General features: G+C 41.3%; 2 protein-coding genes and 1 long non-coding RNA gene across 3 annotated transcripts; 2 read left to right on the top strand and 1 right to left on the bottom strand.

The window, feature by feature from the left end:
• Positions 1-575: 575 nt before the first annotated feature.
• Positions 576-6,034, top strand: LOC146513724 (uncharacterized). The gene is made up of 2 exons (XR_014875383.1): positions 576-3,195; positions 3,269-6,034. It is a non-coding gene; the product is annotated as an uncharacterized LOC146513724 (long non-coding RNA).
• A 9,245-nt stretch (positions 6,035-15,279) lies between these two features.
• On the top strand, positions 15,280-20,899 carry LOC146513722 (uncharacterized). Its single transcript, XM_085168235.1, has 2 exons — positions 15,280-16,042; positions 16,587-20,899. Exons 1-2 carry the CDS (start codon positions 15,658-15,660, stop codon positions 17,627-17,629), a joined length of 1,428 nt encoding a protein of 475 aa, XP_085024361.1. The 5' UTR covers positions 15,280-15,657; the 3' UTR covers positions 17,630-20,899.
• Positions 18,313-20,435, bottom strand: LOC146513723 (uncharacterized). Its single transcript, XM_085168234.1, has 2 exons — positions 20,001-20,435; positions 18,313-19,428 (listed from the first exon to the last, which is right to left on the bottom strand). Exons 1-2 carry the CDS (start codon positions 20,433-20,435, stop codon positions 18,313-18,315), a joined length of 1,551 nt encoding a protein of 516 aa, XP_085024360.1.
• Positions 20,900-20,980: the final 81 nt, after the last annotated feature.

Genomic DNA, 20,980 nt, shown 5'->3' with positions numbered 1-20,980 from the left:
ATCGCTCCTGTGTGGACCGATCACATGGTTATAAACCAGGTGAAAATTGACTTCAAACTTTTGAGCTGTAGTGTAGATTGCAGTGATAGTGTATAGTTATCTATTACAGAGGAATATATAGAAGTATGAGGACAGGGAGACACTGTAAAAAAGTTATGAGCTGTCTTGCTGCAGAGAAAGTGGAGTCTGTCATCCTTGAAAAGCTCCCAAGATAGGCAGCTGGCAGGTTGAATGATGCTCTGCCTCTGTGGTCAAGTACAGACATAGGCCTTAAGTAACCATGAGCCACTGATAAGCGTGACAGATTAGGAAACATGCATACAGTTCATTAGTTAGACTCCTATGAGCCACTAATAGGAGAAAATGAGCACGCAATAAAGTGGACTTGTTAGGGAGAGATTGCCATCAGAGTTAAAACACTCCAACTCAATTTTGATGGTGGACACAGCTAAAAAATTTAGCGTTTTGTTGACACTGATGACAAAATCCTGATCAGATACAGACAGACACATGCATACAGCACACACTACTGCTCAAAAGTTTGTGGTCAGGTTCAAATATCCTTGTCTTAATTGTAAAATTATATTTGCTTTAACATAAAATTACACAACGTTTACCAGTAATGTTTTCACAGATGTGTGTTTAATGAATCATTTAAGTTAAATCACCCATGATGCATTAGGAAATGTCTACACACTTAAACACGGGTCCATTTTTAGTAACAATCGCTCCTGTGTGGACCGATCACATGGTTATAAACCAGGTGAAAATTGACTTCAAACTTTTGAGCTGTAGTGTAGATTGCAATGATAGTGTATAGTTATCTATTACAGAGGAATATATAGAAGTATGAGGACAGGGAGACACTGTAAAAAAGTTATGAGCTGTCTTGCTGCAGAGAAAGTGGAGTCTGTCATGCTTGAAAAGCTCCCAAGATAGGCAGCTGGCAGGTTGAATGATGCTCTGCCTCTGTGGTCAAGTACAGACATAGGCCTTAAGCAACCATGAGCCACTGATAAGCGTGACAGATTAGGAAACATGCATACAGTTCATTAGTTAGACTCCTATGAGCCACTAATAGGAGAAAATGAGCACGCAATAAAGTGGACTTGTTAGGGAGAGATTGCCATCAGAGTTAAAACACTCCAACTCAATTTTGATGATGGACACAGCTAAAAAAAAAATGAGCGTTTTGTTGACACTGATGACAAAATCCTGATCAGATACAGACAGACACATGCATACAACACACACTACTGCTCAAAGGTTTGTGGTTAGATTGAAACAGTCGTTTTTTAATTAATAACTTACATTTACTTTAACATAATATTACATGAAAATTATCAGAAATGTTTTCACAGATGTGTGTTTAATGAATCATTTAAGTTAAATCACCCATGATGCATTAGGAAATGTCTACACACTAATACATGGGCCCATTTTTAGTAACAATCGCTCCTGTGTGGACCGATCACATGGTTATAAACCAGGTGAAAATTGACTTCAAACTTTTGAGCTGTAGTGTAGATTGCAATGATAGTGTATAGTTATCTATTACAGAAGAATATATAGAAGTATGAGGACAGGGAGACACTGTAAAAAAAAGTTATGAGCTGTCTTGCTGCAGAGAAAGTGGAGTCTGTCATCCTTGAAAAGCTCCCAAGATAGGCAGCTGGCAGGTTGAATGATGCTCTGCCTCTGTGGTCAAGTACAGACATAGGCCTTAAGTAACCATGAGCCACTGATAAGCGTGACAGATTAGGAAACATGCATGAAGTACATTAGTTAGACTCCTATGAGCCACTAATAGGAGAAAATGAGCACGCAATAAAGTGGACTTGTTAGGGAGAGATTGCCATCAGAGTTAAAACACTCCAACTCAATTTTGATGATGGACACAGCTAAAAAAATTAGTGTTTTGTTGACACTGATGACAAAATCCTGATCAGATACAGACAGACACATGCATACAACACACACTACTGCTCAAAAGTTTGTGGTCAGATTGAAACAGTCGTCTTTTAATTAATAACATACATTTACTTTAACATAATATTACACAAAGTTTACCAGTAATGTTTTCACAGATGTGTGTTTAATGAATCATTTATGTTAAATCACCCATGATGCATTAGGAAATGTCTACACACTTAAGCATGGGTCCATTTTTAGTAATGTCAATGGAAAATTGTACTTAGTAGTCAGTATAATCTTTTAATGATATAAGTTTGTATATGGTAGAATACTGCATGTAACCATTTGTGTTTATTGAAAGGATGTCTCATCCTAGGAAGTCTGTAACATTCCAGGGTGTTCTGGCTTTCACCCCCACATCCTAGGAGCATGGGAAAGTTCGTACCTTGTTTTATTGTTTTACGGTAGGATTAACGTAGTTATATCTGTTTCCAGTCTAAGTGGTTTTGGTTTGATGAACTGCTGGACTTTCCAGTCCAGCAGGTTTAGGGAAGTCACTTATGGGGTCACACTCTGACCACACACACACACACACACACACACTTCAATGTATGGAACAAACGCTCACTGAAGTGTATAAATAAAGGACCAGGGCAAGTCCTCAGGGCCACTCTCTGAGACTCACTCTTGGGGTGTGAGTTCTGAGAGATGCCCTTGCTAGCAAGAAATTCTGTGTGTTTCTCCTCTCTGATTCTCTGCTGAAGAAGTGTTTTAGAATATATCTCTTAACATTATTTGGTCCTTCGAAGCCGGAGCAGAAAACATCAGAACTGTTATCTGTGACTCTGTTCCAAGATCCAGCACTGATTCCTGACGCCGTGTGGAGCCAGCACTGAAGCCTGTGCACAGCCCTCTTAGACGAGGAGAGAGCCCCAGGACATGAATTCGGGTCTGGGCCGGTGGCCTGGTCCACGGCACTGGGATTCAGTCTGATGATCCGAATCACCAGTGAGATGTCGGAGGGTGAGAAACACTATTTTGGTATATAAAACGGCCGTAAAGGTTTAAAAGTCACGTGACAAAATAGGTTGAGTTCGCCAAAAGGAACTGTGTTTAGACTAGTTTTAGAGGTAGCTGAAATTACTTCGTGACAAATTAGGTTTAAGTTCGCCAAAAGGAACTGTGTTTAGACTAGTTTTAGAGGTAGCTGAAATTACTTCGTGACAAATTAAAATACGTTTAAGCAAATGAAAACACGTTGAGACAGAGAAATTAAAATAGGTTTAAGTTCGCCAAAAGGAACTGTGTTTAGACTAGTTTTAGAGGTAGCTGAAAATACTTCGTGACAAATTAGGTTTAAGTTCGCCAAAAGGAACTGTGTTTAGACTGGGTTTAGAGGTAGCCGTGAAATACTTCGTGACAAATTAGCGCGCAAATGTCTATATGTGTGTGTGTCTGGAAGTAATAATTGATTTTACAGCACAATATGCTGCTGAACTACTTCCATTTTTGTTTTCTTTGCTGAGGCTCAAGTACTGGTGACAAAGGAGAACGGTTGAGTTTCATCTCATAAAACTGATACCGCTTCACCGTTAGGGTGAAGTCGAAGGCCGTATCAGTAAACCACTCTGAAGTCAAGCGTGCCAGCGACAGCCCAGCAAAATCTTTGAAAATGGAGAATAAACAAGTGAAATTAACACCTGATGAGAAATGTTTAGAAAAACAACAAGCCGGAGCAGGACAAATGCAAAAGAAAGGGAGAGGAATGCATAGTGGAAGAGCAAGAGGTAGAGGCAGAGCTACACACACACCAAACAGTGGCTTTAGCACTACATGCTGGAGGTGTGGAAAAGAGGGACATTTTGTACGTGACTGTAAGAAACAAAGAAGACAGTAACTCAGAATCAGATAGCAGGTCAGGTGAAGAGAGCAGTTCAGACTAGGAAGAACGTAATAATCCCTCACCAAGTGAAAATTAGAGATCAAAGTAGTTTAAAGTAGTTTAAAAAGGGTTGGAAACAGACCCGACTGAATAGATATAAATACAAGAGGAATAAAGTAAAATAAACAAAAGGCTAAATTACAACTTATCTTTAATGTATTCATACTAATAATAGCAAGGATAACAACCTGTAAACTGGTGTTAATGATGAAATAATATTAATATGAAGAGGCACCTCAGTCAGTTATGATGTGAGGTGGATAATTGTTGAAAGTAATCTGCATTAAGCTTAGGGTTGCTCAAATTCAGTACAATGACATATGAAGTAAAATAGGTAAATACTTTAACTAATTACGTGCATAGAGGCACTTGACCTGTTTGAAAAACTGTCATCCTAATATGAGCCATTGTTGAGATATAGAGCACACCTATGAAAACAACTAATATGCTGAACCCTGTATGACACAGCTGAAAACTACATGATGGAGAAGCTGACTTGAATATGAAACCACTGTGAGGTTGTGTTGCGGTCTCTTCTGAGCTGATGAGCAAGCTACACATTATCAGATTGAGATCTGGCTAAGAACTCATAAAAGAGAGGGAAACGAAACTATGATAACTGTGATAACTGGAGTGTGCAGAGTTTCCGTGAGCAGTTTTCCTGCATCTTGACTAATGTGTGTAGAGTGTTCATAGCATCAGCATCATGTTTTTGTTTATTTGTTTTGGTGGGTTGAAAAATAGTTAAATAAACTTGTGATCATATTTATGGATCACGATGGCACATGCCATTGGCCAAATGATTTATTTACGCAGATGAAAAAAGTGAGTGTGAATGTGTCTGACGTCACAGTGTTTTTGTGCGCTGTGTAAAAGTAATTGCCTCTGATTGTGAGAGCGGTGATTCTGCAGGTCACCAGCTATTGTAAAGAAGAAAAAAAGAGTGAAAAAGAGACAAAAGTTACATTGTAGATGAAAAATAATCATAGGAAAAAGGTTTTGTGTTGATCAGCCAAGAACAACTACAATCTTATTTTCTGCTTTTAAGAAAGGACTGTTCACAAAAACAGAGAGAGAGAGTTGTGTGTGTTGATTAAGCAGTGATAATAATAATGAAAATGTCTTAGTTTGTCACTTTCAGGTGACAAGCAGACCTGAATCAATTTTCCACATGCAGCGGTCGGAAGAAAGTTATAGTTTAACATCATTAGAAACGTTCAGGCCAAGTTTTTGGCTAACTTATTTACAGCACCATGTGTCTCTCAAACTCACAAGCGAGCTCTCACTCCTCCCTGAAGACAAGGAATGCAGCTCCAAAGAGCAATAACATGGCAGATAAAGAGACAGCAGCAAAGTCCTGAGCAAAGAGTCCCAGCAAGCAGCAGCAGTGTGGACAAACAGCATCAGAGAAGAAGAGCAAACCCATCATCCTGCCTGATTGGATGAATGGCACTGTGTTCCCAACAAGCTGCGAATTCACTGTGCATGTGACAAGAACATTTGAGGAGAACTGAGGAGACTGTTGGAGTTTGACATTTGCCACCTTTGGACAAAATGGCAAGAAGAGACAGTGGAACACAGGACAAAGCTGAAAGAGGACTGCCTGCTATTGGACTGTTGAAGTGGGAGAGGACAACAGAGTGAGAGGAGTGGTGAGAACACATAGGAATTTTGTTTTTAATATGGGAAATCAGAATTTGGGTTAGCAAACCTGGGAAAAACAAAACTGACTGCTTAAGTGGAAAATTGTGAAGGAGTCTGAAACACTGCAAAAAGAAACATACAAAATCACACACACACAAGCAGAACATGCATTAACCCTACTAACACTTCCAAATACAAGAGAACTCATGAAGATTAGACAACATCTTAAACATGTGAGTCTGTTTACCATCTTGTCCAAGTCACTTAGTGTGATGAGAAGTGATGCAAAGATCAGTGGACTCATAGCACATTAGTTACAAAATGATTAAATAATAGCAGAGAAATGTGTAGGAAAGGCAGCTTTAAGAACATGCCCTGCTGGAGATGCAGCTCCACAGACATGCATTAAACCTGCCTAATAACACAAACACACATGCAATGAAAATTAGCTTGTTATCTCTCATCAGTGTTAAAATAGTGTGAATTTAACAGACACTTGTTATCAAATGCTGAATTTATCCAATGCAAAAAATTAACTCTCTAGGTTGCAGGACAACAGTTTAACTTTTGTGGGAAAAAAGATTCTGGTTTGACCAACCAGAAATCAGACAATAAATTTAGTTGTTTAATATAGTAAATTGGGAGATGTTTTCTGCTTGATTGATGCAGCACAAGTAATTTACTGTATGAGGGAAATTCTATTTTTGTGATAACATTTTGAACATGCATTTCTGTTGTCCTGTCATCTTAGTGGGTTAATAGCTGATATGCAAATCAGTTGATCGTTCCTAGATTGAGGAAAGGTGACTGAATCTTAGCACGAGTGAATGAGATGTGTTGGAGTTTGTTAGAGTGGAGACTCTAAAACACTGAGTTTCCTGTTTTGATGTGCGAGTGAATCCTGTACCTAGATACACAACTCTGAATACATAAGAACAAACGTCTTTTGTGAAATAGCTGATGACATGTCTCACGTTTTATGATGACGGGAAAAAAGAAATACTGGATAATATGGATCTGTGGCCCAAATGAGTGAAAGGCACAGACTTGGGGATTAAACTCATAACATATTAGGGTTATGTTGTGTGTTGTGCAGCTGATGGTTGGTTCGGAGTGAATCTAGCTGATGATTTTTCTTTTGTTGTGAAGTTGAGCCTGCCAATTAGTATGATAGTATGATAAACCATGCTAATGGTATGATTTACCCTCCTGAGATGAGGAGCTTGTGTCATGACTTAACAAGGCCTTTTTATTTTGATACTTTCACAGTGCACTGAAAGTTTTGTTCGATAATCTCTGTTTGAGCAGATCTGCACGATTAGAAGCGCTATACGATACGTCGTCAAGAAAATTGTTACAAGTGAGTTTCTCCACATTAAAATGGGCTCAGGAGAAAGCCACTTATTTGGGACAATTAGAAAATGAGAGTCCCTGCCCAAAAAGGATTCAGCGAGGTAATCCGATCTAAAATTCTTCTTTTTTCTTTTGAAATGACGTCATTTTGCTGAGGGTGGAAATCAAATGCGGCGATAGTTTCCACTATCAGCAAAGAAAGAAAGAATGGATGAATGAATGAATGAATGAGTGAAATAGAAATAAAAACAAACTGACTGACTGATAAAACCTGACAAGACCTGACCACGACTCAAAGTTAACCTCCACCTAGACAGGCCAAAAGGGTGGATGAATTTACGTGTTTCTTTTTACAGGAGCAGAAAGATGACAGCAACATCCGAGGTTGCATACCGATTTAACTTTTAAATGCCACTTTCTGTGTTTGTGAATCTACCAGGGGTGTGTTATTCATGTTTTTTTTTTTTTTTTTTTTTTTTTTTTTTGCCTGTCCCATTTGGTTCTTTAGCCGTCAGAATTGTTGTCTGAAGACCAACAAGGATACCCAATGGATTTATTTTGCCAAATGGATCATCATGGCATTGCCGTATTGGTCCATTTGATCGACCTTTGTTTTTATTATTTATTTTATTTTCAGTTGTTACAGACGGGACAGACATGAGTGAGGGATAGGAAAGGGAGAAAGAAAGAGGAAGGAAAAGAAAAACAGAAGGGGAGAGGGACAGTGAGAAAGGGGGGAAGAAAAAATATCTCCGGGATCACCTGTTGAGAGAAAAAGAATAGAAAACAAGCAAAAAAAACAAAACAATGCAACATACTATACACAACACCATCGCATTAATCTAGCTAAGTGTAAACAGCAGTAAATACTAAATATTGAATGTTGTTGTGCAGCACGCAGGACAGACAGCGCACAATGTGCTTTGAAGTAGCAGCCAAGAAAGGTGTGATTTAAGTCTACGAACAGTGAACACCCGTGTGCACACCTGTGTGGATCGGCGCGCTTGTATTCAAATGGTTTCCCCATGTAATGGTCTGCTAGAGGATGTAGAGAGCCATAGCCCCGTCCCCCAGGGCATGAAGCAGGCATGGAGGAGATCCAGGCCCCAGACATCCAGAGGCCCCAGAGTGCAAGAGCCCAAGGAGGACCACCGGAGGGGCATCCGTGCCACCTTCATGGGAAGGGCTGAGGATCCCCAGATGAGGGGTCACCCAGTAGCCACCGGGCAGAAGCTAGAGGGGGCTGCACCGGCGTGCCCGCCGGCTCCGCCGGCAGCCAGCTGCGCCAGAGTGAACCGAGCCGCAGGCACAGAGGCCGGAGGCCCGAGGGCCCCCCGCGCCCCGGAAGAGGCCTGACCAAGCAGCAGGCGCCAGGCCCCGCCAAGTAGCCACCGGGAGTGAGCTGGCACATGACCTGAGCGCACAGCCCTGGACACCAAGAACCAACAATGCACCGACCCCTGAGGGCATCAGTCACCGGCAGGGAGTGTGGTGAGGGGAGATAGGCCTCCACACTTTGGAGGGCCTTGGAGTTCCCAGAGAGGTGGAGTCTAAGACCCGACCTGACATATAGACACAGACAAACAGGCACACACAGACACAGACATGCATTCCCACCCTCATGCACACATATACAAACACTCAGCACTCACCCAACGTAGGAATAAACGTAAATGGACATGTACACACAATCACACTCCCCAAACATACTCTATACCCCGGGTCCAGGTATCCTCGCCCCCAGAGATGGAAACGGCACCCAGACCCAAGAGATGTTACCCTTCCCTCCGGGGTGGAGGCAAGCAGACCGCCCCAGGCTCCGCAGCAGCAGGGAGGCCAATCGGACAGCCAGCATCTCTTCCCAGCCCCCCCGCCCCGATGGCTAGCAGAGAACAGGGGTGTGTTAAGACCCCATACCTCCCTCCTCCCGCTCAAGTGTAGTTTTGCTGCGTGTTGCTCTAAAGTGTATTTAAAACAAGGGGGAGCATGGTGCTGCTGCCAGAGAGCAGCAGGTGTTAGCACGGCCCCTCCCGAGAACCCTCAATGTCTACATGGATTTAAAATTGAGAGGTGGGCACCGGCGCCAGAGGTAGGTTTGAATACTCAGACCGTCTACTGGACGCCGTTAACGTGCCCACCCTCAAGGCCCTATATATATATATATGTGTGTGTGTTATGAGAGTGTAAGTAATGTGGATGTCTAAGTTGTGAGATAAAATTGAGGCACAGGTGGCCAGAAGAGGACAGAGGGGGGGGGAATGTCTCCCCTGCACCCTGGTGACACACCCGCACCCCAAAGCCCTACCTGTGTGGGTGGGTGTGGTGGAGCGGGAAGAGGGAGGCAGCCGGGGATGGGGAGGAAAAGAAGGGAGGGGAGGGTGTCCCTCCCTAGGGCCAGCTCCCCCGCTGACCCCAATATGCACCCCCGTCCTCTGGTATCCACCAAGGCAAGGGAGCCCAGGCCCATCCAGACCGGGGCCTACGGCAGCAGCACCGCCAAGCCCCACAGGACCCGGGGCAGCCCACCCCACCCCACCGCAGAGGAAACTGTACCCACCCCAACATTCAATCATCTCCCAGACTACACAAGACACAGACACCCAGGTTAAGTTTATTCTCCACCTCTCCTATGTCTCTCCCCCACCTGCAGAGTGGACTCCTGCAAAGATGGAACAACCTCCCTGCCAGTTCAAGAGCCCCCCGGTTAGGCCGATGCACAAGAGGCCCCCTGCGCCAGGGCTGAGCCCCCATGCACCCACCCGCCCACAACCTCGGCGCCCAGCCAGAGCCCCAGCACGGAGGTGAAGCACCCCCGAACCCCAAACCCCCACGCCCGCCCCGGATCCACTCAGGGGCAGCCAGGCCACCAGGCCAGTAACCTACGTCCGCCAGCACAGACCATCCTCCAGCCCCGCTGCACGCGGCCACGAGGAGAACAACCTCTGAGAGCGACCAGAGCCACTAACCAGGTTATGAACACAACCCCCGGGTTAAGCCCTCCAGGGATAACGTCTCTAGGAGTCCTCCAGGTGCCCTAAGCCCATCCCAACCTCCACATCAACCACAATAGCCAAGGCGGGACCAAACCACGACCCCCTACCCCCGCTAGGTGATGGAGCCGATCAAAGGAGCCCAGGGGGATTGATCTAATGTGGTGGCAGAGGCTATATCGAGACTAATGTGATCTATTAGATAGTTTCTATATTGGCTAGAATTAAGATTATTTTTATTTTTCCAGTTCATGAGGACCATTTTCTTGGCGATGCATAGGGCAATAAAAACCATGTGGACTGTATTAATTTCTGTAGTGACATCATCCAAATTTCCCAACAAGCATACTAAAGGGGAGGTTGGAATTTTACATTTCAGACACTTTGATAAGTCCTCACATATCTCGTGCCAAAACTTCTGCACTGGTGGACAGAACCAAAGAGCGTGGATGTAACTGTCTGGTGTATTGCCTTGACAGTGTGAGCAGTTGTTGGCGGATGTAAAGCCCATCTTAAACATTCGATGACCTGTATAGTGCACTCTATGCAGTATTTTGTATTGTATTAATTGCAGATTGGGATTTTTAATCAATTTAAAGGTTTTTAAGCAAATCTGAGACCAGACGTTTTGGTCTAAGCTGACTGATAAATCTGCTTCCCACTTTGCAATAGGAAGGGATATTGATTCATCTATTTTAGAAAGTGTTCTGTATATTTTAGATAATAGTTTGGGGGATTTAAGAGTAAGAAATTGAACCACACTTGGTGGTGTTTGTAATTCAACTTGACTGAGGTTAAATTTCTTTTTTACTATGGATTTAATTTGTTGATATTCTAAAAATCTTTTCTTGTTGATCCCATATTGTGTAACTAGTCTGTCAAATGGAATAAATTCTGTTCCCTCTAATATATGTTCTAAGTATTTAATTCCTTTACAACTCCATTCTGGGAAATTAATCATATTTTTGTTTTGTAATATGTCAGGGTTATTCCAGATAGGTGTACGTTTGCATGGGATTAATGAAGACTCCGTTATTTTTAGAAACTCCCACCATGCTGTCAGAGAAAAGCTGATGTTGATGCTTTTAAAGCATTCATGTCTTTTGATGTTTGAGCTAATAAATGGTAGGTCTGAAATCTCTAGATCATTGCATAGTGCCTGTTCAACATCTAGCCAGGGCTCATCTAAGAGGGTACATTTTAACCATTCTGAGATGAACTGAAGCCTGTTGGCTAAGAAGTATTGGTGAAAATTAGGCAGATCTAATCCTCCTCTATCCTTGGTTCTTTGTAGCGTTTTTAAGCTGATGCGCGGGGGTTTATCTTTCCAAAGGAATTTAGAAATATGTGAATCCAGAGATCTGAACCAATCTTGTGATGGTTTGTTAGGGATCATTAAAAATAAGTAATTTATTTTTGGCAAGATCATCATTTTTATAGTGGCGACCCTTCCCATGAGTGATATGGGTAGAGATTTCCATCTAGTCAGATCGCCTTCTACTTTCTTTAGAAGTGGGATGTGGTTTAATTTAATTAAGTCTGAAAGCTTAGGAGAAACATTAATACCTAAATATTTAATATTTCCAGATTGTAGTGGGGCAGAAGATGAATTATGGAAGGAGCAGTTAATGGGAAGAACTGTAGATTTTGGCCAGTTAATTGAATAATCTGAAACTCTTGAAAACCAGTTTATTAGAGTAATTACCTCAGAGAGGTTGATTTGTGAGTTTTGCAGAAAAAGCAACACATCATCCGCATAGAGACTGATTTTATGTTCTACGTTATTACATTTTATGCCCTTAATTGTTGTAGCCTGTCTAAGTACTGCTGCTAGAGGTTCGATAAAAATTGCAAAAAGTGAAGGGGAGAGTGGGCATCCCTGTCTGGTGCCCTCAGGAGACAAAAGCTGGAGGATGTCTGGTCATTTGTTCTGATACGAGCTGTTGGGGAATTGTATAATATTCTTATCCAATTTATGAAAGAGTTTCCAAAACCAAATTTGTGTAAAGTTGCAAATAAAAATTTCCAGTTAACTCTGTCAAATGCTTTTTCTGCATCTAGAGATAATATTATGGTTTCAGTGTTTTTATTGTATGAGTAGTCTATTAAATTAAGTAATCTACGAGTGTTTGTTGAGGAGTGCCGACCTTTTATGAAACCAGTTTGGTCAGGATGAATTAAGAGGGGGGTTATTTTCTCTAATCTCTTTGAGAGAGCTTTGCAGATTATTTTAAGGTCTACATTTATAAGGGATATTGGACGATAACTTGAGGGAAATAAAGGGTCTTTTCCTGGTTTTAGCAGGAGACTAATGTTAGCAGAATTCATATTTGGTGGTAGTCTGCCATTTTTCTTGATTTCCTGCAACATTCCATGGAATACTGGTGCCAAAATTGTCCAGAATTCTTTGTAGAATTCTGCAGGAAAGCCGTCTGGACCTGGAGCTTTATTAATGGGCATACTTATCAGGGCTTCCTGGAGTTCACCTGGCGTCAGTGGTGAATCCAGTGCCATTGCTTGACTGTCTAGTAATTTTGGAAGAGTTACGTTGTCAAGAAACAAATCAATTTCATTTTTAGACGGGTTTATTTGTGGTGAATATAAAGTTTCATAGAAATCCCTAAAAATCTTGTTTATTCTTCCAGGGTCATATATTGTGTTCCCTGATAAATCTTTAGTAGCACATATAGTTGTTTTTTCTTTCTTTATTTTTAACTGGTTTGCTAGAAATCGACCTGGTTTGTTACTGTGTTCAAAATTCTGCAAGCGAAGTCTTTGTACAAGGAATTGTGTTTTTCTATTAATAATTTCATTTAATTCTAGTTTTGTTTTGCATATTTTGTTCATTATTTCTTGATCTTGGTGGAACGCGTAGGCTTCTTCTAAGGATTTGATGTTTTTTTCTAATTCCTGAATATTTTTGTTTTCTTCTTTCTTTTTGTGTGATGAGAAAGAAATTATTTTACCTCTCATCACAGCTTTTCCTGCTTCCCATAGAACAGAAGCAGATGTTCCGGGAGTGTCATTAAAGTCTAAATATGAAGTCCATTCCTTTTTAAAATATTTAATAAAGTCTTCATCTTTAAGTAGTGATGTGTTAAATCTCCAGTTTTTACTTGGCGTAGTATTATTCTTGTGTATTAGTGTTAAAGATACAGGAGCATGATCGCTGACAGCTATAGGGTGAATCTCAGTGTCTGAAATGTCACTCAGCAGTGAGCTACTGACCAAAAAGTAATCCAGACGAGAGTAGGAGTGATGAACATGTGAGAAGAAAGTATATTTCTTACTGGTGGGGTGAAGGGAGCGCCATGCATCGCAAAGGCCATAGTCGCTCATATACTGTTTGATTATATTTGTGGATTGCCAATTGCGCTGAGTTCCTGTTGTGTTGAGCCTATCCATTTCTTCATTTAGTCCAAGGTTGAGGTCGCCTCCAAGAATGAGTGTGCAATCAAGGTGTTCAGAGAGTGCACTAAAAAATCCGTGGAAGAATGAGGGTTCATCAACATTTGGACCATATATACTTACAATACATAGTTTTTTGTTCAATATTGATAGTTTAATAATTAGAAATCTACCCTCTGGATCTATAACTGTATCAAGTACTGTAAAATTAACATTTTTATGTATTAAAATTGCTACTCCTCTTTGTCTAGAATTATAACAAGCTGCAAACACATTAGGAAACTCAGGTGTTTTAAGTTCGTTTAAACCTGTAACAGGTCTGTGAGTTTCTTGTAATAAAACAACATCTGCCTGTAGTTTTTTAAGCTGGTTAAATATCTTTAACCTCTTTCCTCTGGTGCCAGCCCCATTTACATTCCATGTGACAAACCTCAGCATGCCCATAATTGTGTGTGTATGTCTAATGATGTAAGCTGGGTGTTTCGTTTAGACGGGTGGAGAAAATGTGGAAACATCACTTGTTTGTAAATAGAAAGAGAAAAAAGTGTGGTGATAGGCTCCATAAGTCTGACTATGTGTGTGACTATTCACTAATATGAACAAGCGTGGCTTGCGTATGTGTCCTGTAAGTCTGTGCTTGCTGTGAGGCTGTTGTAAATGTGCTGCCGTTGAGCGTGTGTGTTTGCGTGATCGTGGTGTGAATATATGGAGAAATAGAAGGTGTTGTTTGTAGGTGAGTGGGGAAGTAGGTGATCACAGCAGTGAAAGACAAGAGAAAGAAAGAAGCCACATAAACTGTGAGCGACAACAAAAAAAAGAAAAGAAACGGAAACATTCCAATTAAAGTAATGACGGAGGGTGACGGTGTTATATCTGCTATGACATCATACTGATATTACTAGGTTAAACCCATGTTAAAGGAGAAAGTGTGAATGAATAAGAAAAGGGTGTAGCGGGTTCTTATCTGGAGTGCAGTCAATATAACCACGGTGTGGTGCCGGGGTCGCGGTAGAGCTGTCCGTCCACGTAGAGCCGGTCCACGGCGATGACAGCGCGGGAGCCTTTCTGCATGAAGCTACGTCGGACTGGGAACAGGACCTTGCGTCGTTCCAGGATCTCTTTGGGGAACTGGTCGTTCACGCTGAAGTCCGTTCCTTTCAGTTCCCTGCCGCGACTCTTCACCTGTTCCTTCTGTTTAAATTGACCAAATTTGGCCACAATAGGACGTGGTCTCCCGGTCCGCGACCTCACGCCCCCCAAGCGATGCACTCTATCGAAAGCGATGTTCTTTACGGTGTCCTCCGGCAGCTTCAGGTGGATTTTAATGAAGCTTTTCACCATTGCCTCCGCGTCCTCTCCGGTAGATTCTGGAATACCAGAAAAAACAAGATTGTCTCTCATGCTACGGGCTTGTAGATCGATAACGGACTCTTTTATTTTTTTATTTTCAGTGTTTAGCTGGGTCACGTTATCGGCAAGAGATTTGACCGACTCCCGTAGCGTGGCATTTTCAGCGGCAAGCGTTTCCACCTGCTGCTGGCTGAATTCCAGGGATTCTCTCAGAGATTTAAATTCCCGGTGTAAAATCTCCACCAGGGACAGCCTCGCATCGAAACTGGACAATCGCTTGTCGATTGACTCCAGGATATCTGCGATGTCTTTGCCGGCAGGCGATGTTGTGCCGGGGGAGTCTGCCGGGCGACATCTCTTCGATGACGGCGTCTCGGTTTTGGCCGGGGAAGATGCACTCTGGGCCTTCTTCATTACTAAATCTTGGAAGCAGCGGTCGATGTATTCTTGGAGAGCGTCTAAACTCTCCCCGTTGTCCTCCAGGGTGTTAGAGATGATAAGACAGATGTTGTTAGTTATATGACAGTTGGTTAGTTTATTTGGCAGTACTGAAGCTTAAGGAAACTTTGTTAAACTCTACGCTACCATTCGCTTTTTTTTTCCGCCAAATCTCCGGCGTCTGACGTCACCTACAACATGGGTCGCTTACCTTACCCGTCACTTCCGTCACTTACCTCTCACTTCCCCCTCATGGGTTTGTGTTGCTCACAGAGATTACTGTGAGAAAGAGTGTATACACCTGCGCAGCGCTAACATTTACATTTTCTTCTCTACAGCATTACAATTCTTCATGTGGTTTGATCATGTGATTTATAACAGGAGAACTAGTTAATGTTTTTCTACCACAGGATTACTGAGATTTTGTATGAAGAAAATTGTAGTTACAGGCTATCCACAGGTTTCTGTAAGAGCGTACGTAGGCTGCCATGACAGACCACTACTTCCGTTGTCCGGTTTTATACTTCCGGTTACTCAAAGCGAGACCCAGCGTTCAGTCGTTGCTAACAACAAAATTAGTTACTTTGTGCGGTAATAAGTGGCTTTACCTGTTCGAAGATGAGCTCGGGTTCAACGTGTGCTGTCGTCGGCTGCCACAATAATTCAAGAAAACTGAAAAACGCATTAGAAACATTTTGCCTTGAACATGAGCAACTTAGAAAGGCCTGTCCGTGCCCACCGCCCTACGCACTGCACTCTATGCCGCGGAAGGAGGATCGGAAACTAGCGTGGCTGGCAGCTTTAAGACTCAAACACCCTCCAAAGAGAGTTTATGTTTGCTCCTTTCATTTTATCGATAAAAAGCCCACAGAGCTACACCCCGACCCGGAGCTTTATCTTGGCTATGACCGACCCCCACCGAAGAAAAGAAGAAAGCTCACTCGGACCACTTTGAGTGTGACAGCTTCCAGTAATACGAACAAAAACACAGAATCTGTACCCGGTAAGTGAAAGTGTAAATGTGGTTTGCCACCGTTTCGCATTTTAATCACGCAATTACTTTTACTAAATAATAGCCTATGGTGAATGGCGTTAGTATCAGCACTAGCTGGTTATTAGCAGCAAAGTCTCAATTTTAACGAAAGTTTACACCCGTGGTTAGTAATTAACACCAGCCGCATGCTGCCAAAAGATTAGCTCCAAGGGCTGTAAAAGTCTTAGGTTTGTGTTTATAAAGAACATGTTTTTTGAAGTCGAGAAAACTCAAGTAAAAACGTTAAAAGCAACCTTTGCAAAAATACCAACATTGGTGACTTTTTTTTTTAGAATGAAAAATAAAATCTAATCACAGTAATGGAATAAAATTGTGACAAATTTTTAGGGGACCTAGGAACATTTTATGTTGACATTTATGATTTTGCATTTGTGTGAAAAAATGTAGAATGAGAAATTTCACTCAAAAAATATAATAAGCTAAGTGACACTTTACAGTTTCTCTTATGCTAACAGTTTGACTGTACATCTGATCATATTTTTGTCTTATTCAGACTCCACAGTGTTATGTTCAGTGGAATTAGACCAGGCCAGCATCTCCACACAACCCCCTGAGCCACATCTGCACTCAGTCCACACACAGTGGGAGGATCCTTCGCAACAAGACCATCAATACTGCAACAGGTCTCGCAGAAAAGATGTGCAGGATAAGATGACTCAGTGTGATGAAGTTGCATATTTCATTCTTCAAAATGATGCAGACGCTTTGCTGTACACTGGGATAGCCTTAGAAACATTTAACACACTTGTGTCGACACTGGAAGGATATGACAACAATGAATTTACCATGCCTGTCCGAGATCAAGTCCTCATGACACTTATGAAATTAAAGAGTAACAGAGTAATGGGTGACCTAAGCCGCCAGTTTCATATATCACAAAGCATGGCCAGCAAGATCATCTCACACTGGTTAGACAAGCTGGAGGAAGTTCTCCGACCATTAATTCCATGGCTGCCAAAAGAAACTATTCAAGCAACTATGCCTGAAGCCTTCAAGAAGAACTTTCCAAATACTACATGCATTATAGACTGCAGTGAGACCCTTTTACAGAAACCCAGAAATCTGGGCTCAAGAGGGGAATCATACAGCCATTATTATTCACACAACACAGTCAAATATTTGGTTGCTGTTGCACCATGTGGACTAATCATGTTTGTGTCTGCGGCATATGGCGGCCGATGTAGTGACAAATTTATCACAATGGACTCTGGAATATTAACATACCTAAAACCTGGTGATGAAGTCATGGCAGATAGAGGTTTTACAATTAAAGACTTACTCTTTGAGAGAAAAGTTAGATTAGTAATACCCGCTTTCACAAAAAAACGTAGACAGCTAACTGAGGAACAGGTAACATACACACGTCGGATTGCAAATGTAAGAATCCATGTTGAAAGAGCAATCAGACGCTTGAAAGTCTACAAAATACTTTCACAAATTGTTCCTATAAGCATGGCTCCTAAAGTAGACAAGATACTGAGAATATGTGCTGCTCTAGTGAACTTAAGAGAGGATCTCATTCGTGATACACAATAAATGTGTATGTTATGAACAATTGTGGACTCTGGGATATTAAGATGGTTACTCAGGACATAAAGTTGTGTAGTGTAATGTAATTATTTTAAAGTTAAAATTTGATGTACATATATGTAGAGAGTAAATAATTCCAGGTCTCCCTTTTTTATCTTCTGTTCTAGAAGAAAGGTTATGTGATACAGTACATATGTATGTGTGTGTGTGTGTGTGTGTGTGTGTGTGTGTGTGTGTGTGTGTGTGTATGTATGTATGTATGTATGTATGTATGTATATATATATATATATATATATATATATATATATATATATATATATATATATATATATATATATATATATAACAATTGCAATCAATTGAACAATTATCACTTTTTTATTCAACCACAATGTGATAAATTTCTTAAATGAAAAAAAAGATGTTTTTCTCAAATCTACAATAATTAGTTGTGCATTCTTGACATTTTTTTGTGTTGGAAGATTACAGAAATACAGAACTATTCACAGCATTTAATGTTGTCAGTTTGTCATTCATTTCCCACCATATGTTACAACTATGTACATTTTAGTTGTATTGAAATATTTAACAGATTTCATATTGAATGTGTCCTTTCATTCACAAGACAGAGACCAAACTCTGCAGACATGTTGGTGTCTGACTGTCCCATTTATAGTTGTAACATGCATTAAACCTTGCTCATTATCTTCAAGTATCTCTCATTTAACTGAAACCGTCCTGCTGCATACTCCTCTACAAGTCGAGGTAAGAAATATGAGAAGTAAAACCCTCTCAAGCGCTTTACTTGTTCCTTTACAAATGCTTCATCATATTGCACTGTAAATGAAACATGCTCAGTAGGTGTCCAGATCACAAGTGTGGCAGTCTTGAGCCCTGTGCAAAACATTGTAAGTTGCACTTGCATGTAATAGCCTCTGCTGCCAGTTTTCTGCAGCTGCAGTTCGCCATCTACCAGTTTGATATCGCTGCATTTCTGGGTAAGCTGCTCCGTGAGTGAAGGATAAGTCGGCACAGGACATTTTATTTCTAGAAGCACATCTGAGTCAATGACCCCGTCAGGACTCGCAGAGAGCCATGGCTCCTGGATGCTGATAACACTACCCATGTGAAGGATGTTCATACCCTGTTCTTTCAGCTGATGACAAGCTCTAACTTCATTTTCTTTACCATGGTTTGTTGCATAATTCCCACGAAAGGAAGGGTACATGTGCTCAGATAAAAATTTATCATTTTTTGTGGTGGCACGTACTGGAACTTTTTTAGCGGAGCTTGCTGTAAGTCTGATTTTCCTGCAGTTGTGCCACAAATCAGATGCACTTTGCTCTTTTGTTTCTTCTTGTAATTGTTCTGCTTGCTCTTCAGAAACTTGAATGTATGCCTGGTAGAATGCCCTGCATGGATTACAGCTTAGTTTGTAACTGTGTGCTTGGTGTGGCTGAAAAAATTGCTCATCAACTTTACTGTTGCGGTGAGGACCTGCAGATGGCGAGGCATTGTAACACTTTCCAATTAATGTGTTCTTGAGGAGGAAAAGTGGCTTCACTGGTGCTTTGCTAACACTGTCAATAAAGTCTTGGTGTGTAAGGTGATATGGTGTGTTAGGGAGAGATTGTGTCACTGCAGTCCGGGAGTTCACATCGTACTGCTGCTCTGCCCTATGATGTCTGAAGTTTATCTGGCTTAGACGTTTAGGTTCAAGGTTCTTTGCTGTCCCTGCATTCCACCTGCGCTGCTCGTCTGTACACGCAAGCCCTGTCTTTCCACTGATCGCAGCATTCTGCACCTGTAACAAACATTAATAGTTTTTTCTGTCAATACTCAAGATTTAACATAATGAGGAAGTTTACACTAACAAAAGCAGTACACGGTCGGTGTCCTGCATGTTATAGATATGACCCTGGGTCAATACACCTGAATCCTATCCAAAACAGATATAAACACTGGCAAAGTCACCCATATTATCCATTTCATATTAATAGTCAGTTACTTTTTGATGCAGAAATATACATCCACAGTCTAATTTTTTTCAAAGTAGTGTGTGTGTACAAATATACATATATATAAACAAACGTGTATTATACTACCCTGTGTCACTTCTTATAACTATAGTTTTTCTTGTCCTGTAAATTTGCCCTTAATGTGCAGTCTTTTATTAATTTTTTTATATTTTATCTTCATGTGATTGTACAGCATACAGCCCACACAAAGTTAACGAGTGGCTTTCACATGTAAACAGTGCTCCACGTAATACTTGGCTAGATGGCAGTAGCGTGACTCCTTAATCACAGCCTTTGACCAGTCCAGTGTTTCTGTTTCAGTGATTTAAACATTGTGATATCCAGATAAGTGATATACCTTCCACAGAATAGCAGCCGCATGACTACATGATCTCCCTAATCTGGCGATACAGGAACAGCCGACTGTCTCCACTACTCCACTTTCTCTTAGCATTACCCATGCTAAGTGTTTCGCTTGATTAATACTCTGGCTCGGCTCTACAGCTGCTTTAAGAAAAATAAAGTCGCCTTGTTTGTTGAGCAGTACTTTATCAATTTTGTTGCTGTGCAGGTAATTATACGCCTCGGTGCTCTTGTAATTACGTAATTCCTCGCCATCAACGCCTTCGGAAAATACAAGGTAATTAATAATGTCGATGTAGCTAACATCGGGCCATAGTTTCATGTCATCTACCCACTCCGTGAGAAGTGACGGGTGAGGCACTGCAACTGAACTGTCCTCGCTGCTTTTTAAAACATCTCTACTGTGTATCCACCTTCGATGTGTTGCCATTTACTCCAGGTAAAAGAAACTGCAGTGAGAGAAATCTTTATCAACAGTCAAGGTGTAACCCAGCAACTGTCAACAACAGCGCAAGCGGAAGTAAAAAACCGGCTTCCGCTATGAATCGGGGTAATGGCGCGAAATCAGAAATACTGTGGATATGTTGATGAGAAGTTTCCTGTGTTGAAAACTAGTGTCACTTCTTTCCACAGCTATGGATGGCTAACTTTATGGTCTTTTTATGGCACCTCTGGAAACTGTCGACCTGTGTCTGACCATCGGGATGGTCAATGTGTGTTGCTAATGTTTGTTTTTCTAAGAGTACATGTAGAGAATTCAGCAGAAGCGGACAAGTGACATGAGAAAAACAAATAAGAGATGCAGTGTTTATGGAAATAATTGTAGTTTACTGATTTGAAAAAACCTGCACATGATACTTGTCTTGCTGATGTTGAATGCTTTATTACTCTTATGATATAGTTGTTTATAAGTGTGAAGTTTGATTTCACTTCCAGATCTTGTTTTCCAGTCCATGATGGTGTGTATGCAGGCTC

Source organism: Neolamprologus multifasciatus, chromosome 7, assembly GCF_963576455.1.
Source record: "Neolamprologus multifasciatus chromosome 7, fNeoMul1.2, whole genome shotgun sequence".
NCBI classification, from domain to species: Eukaryota; Metazoa; Chordata; class Actinopteri; order Cichliformes; family Cichlidae; genus Neolamprologus; species Neolamprologus multifasciatus.
This window is presented reverse-complemented; position numbering and strand designations above follow the sequence as displayed.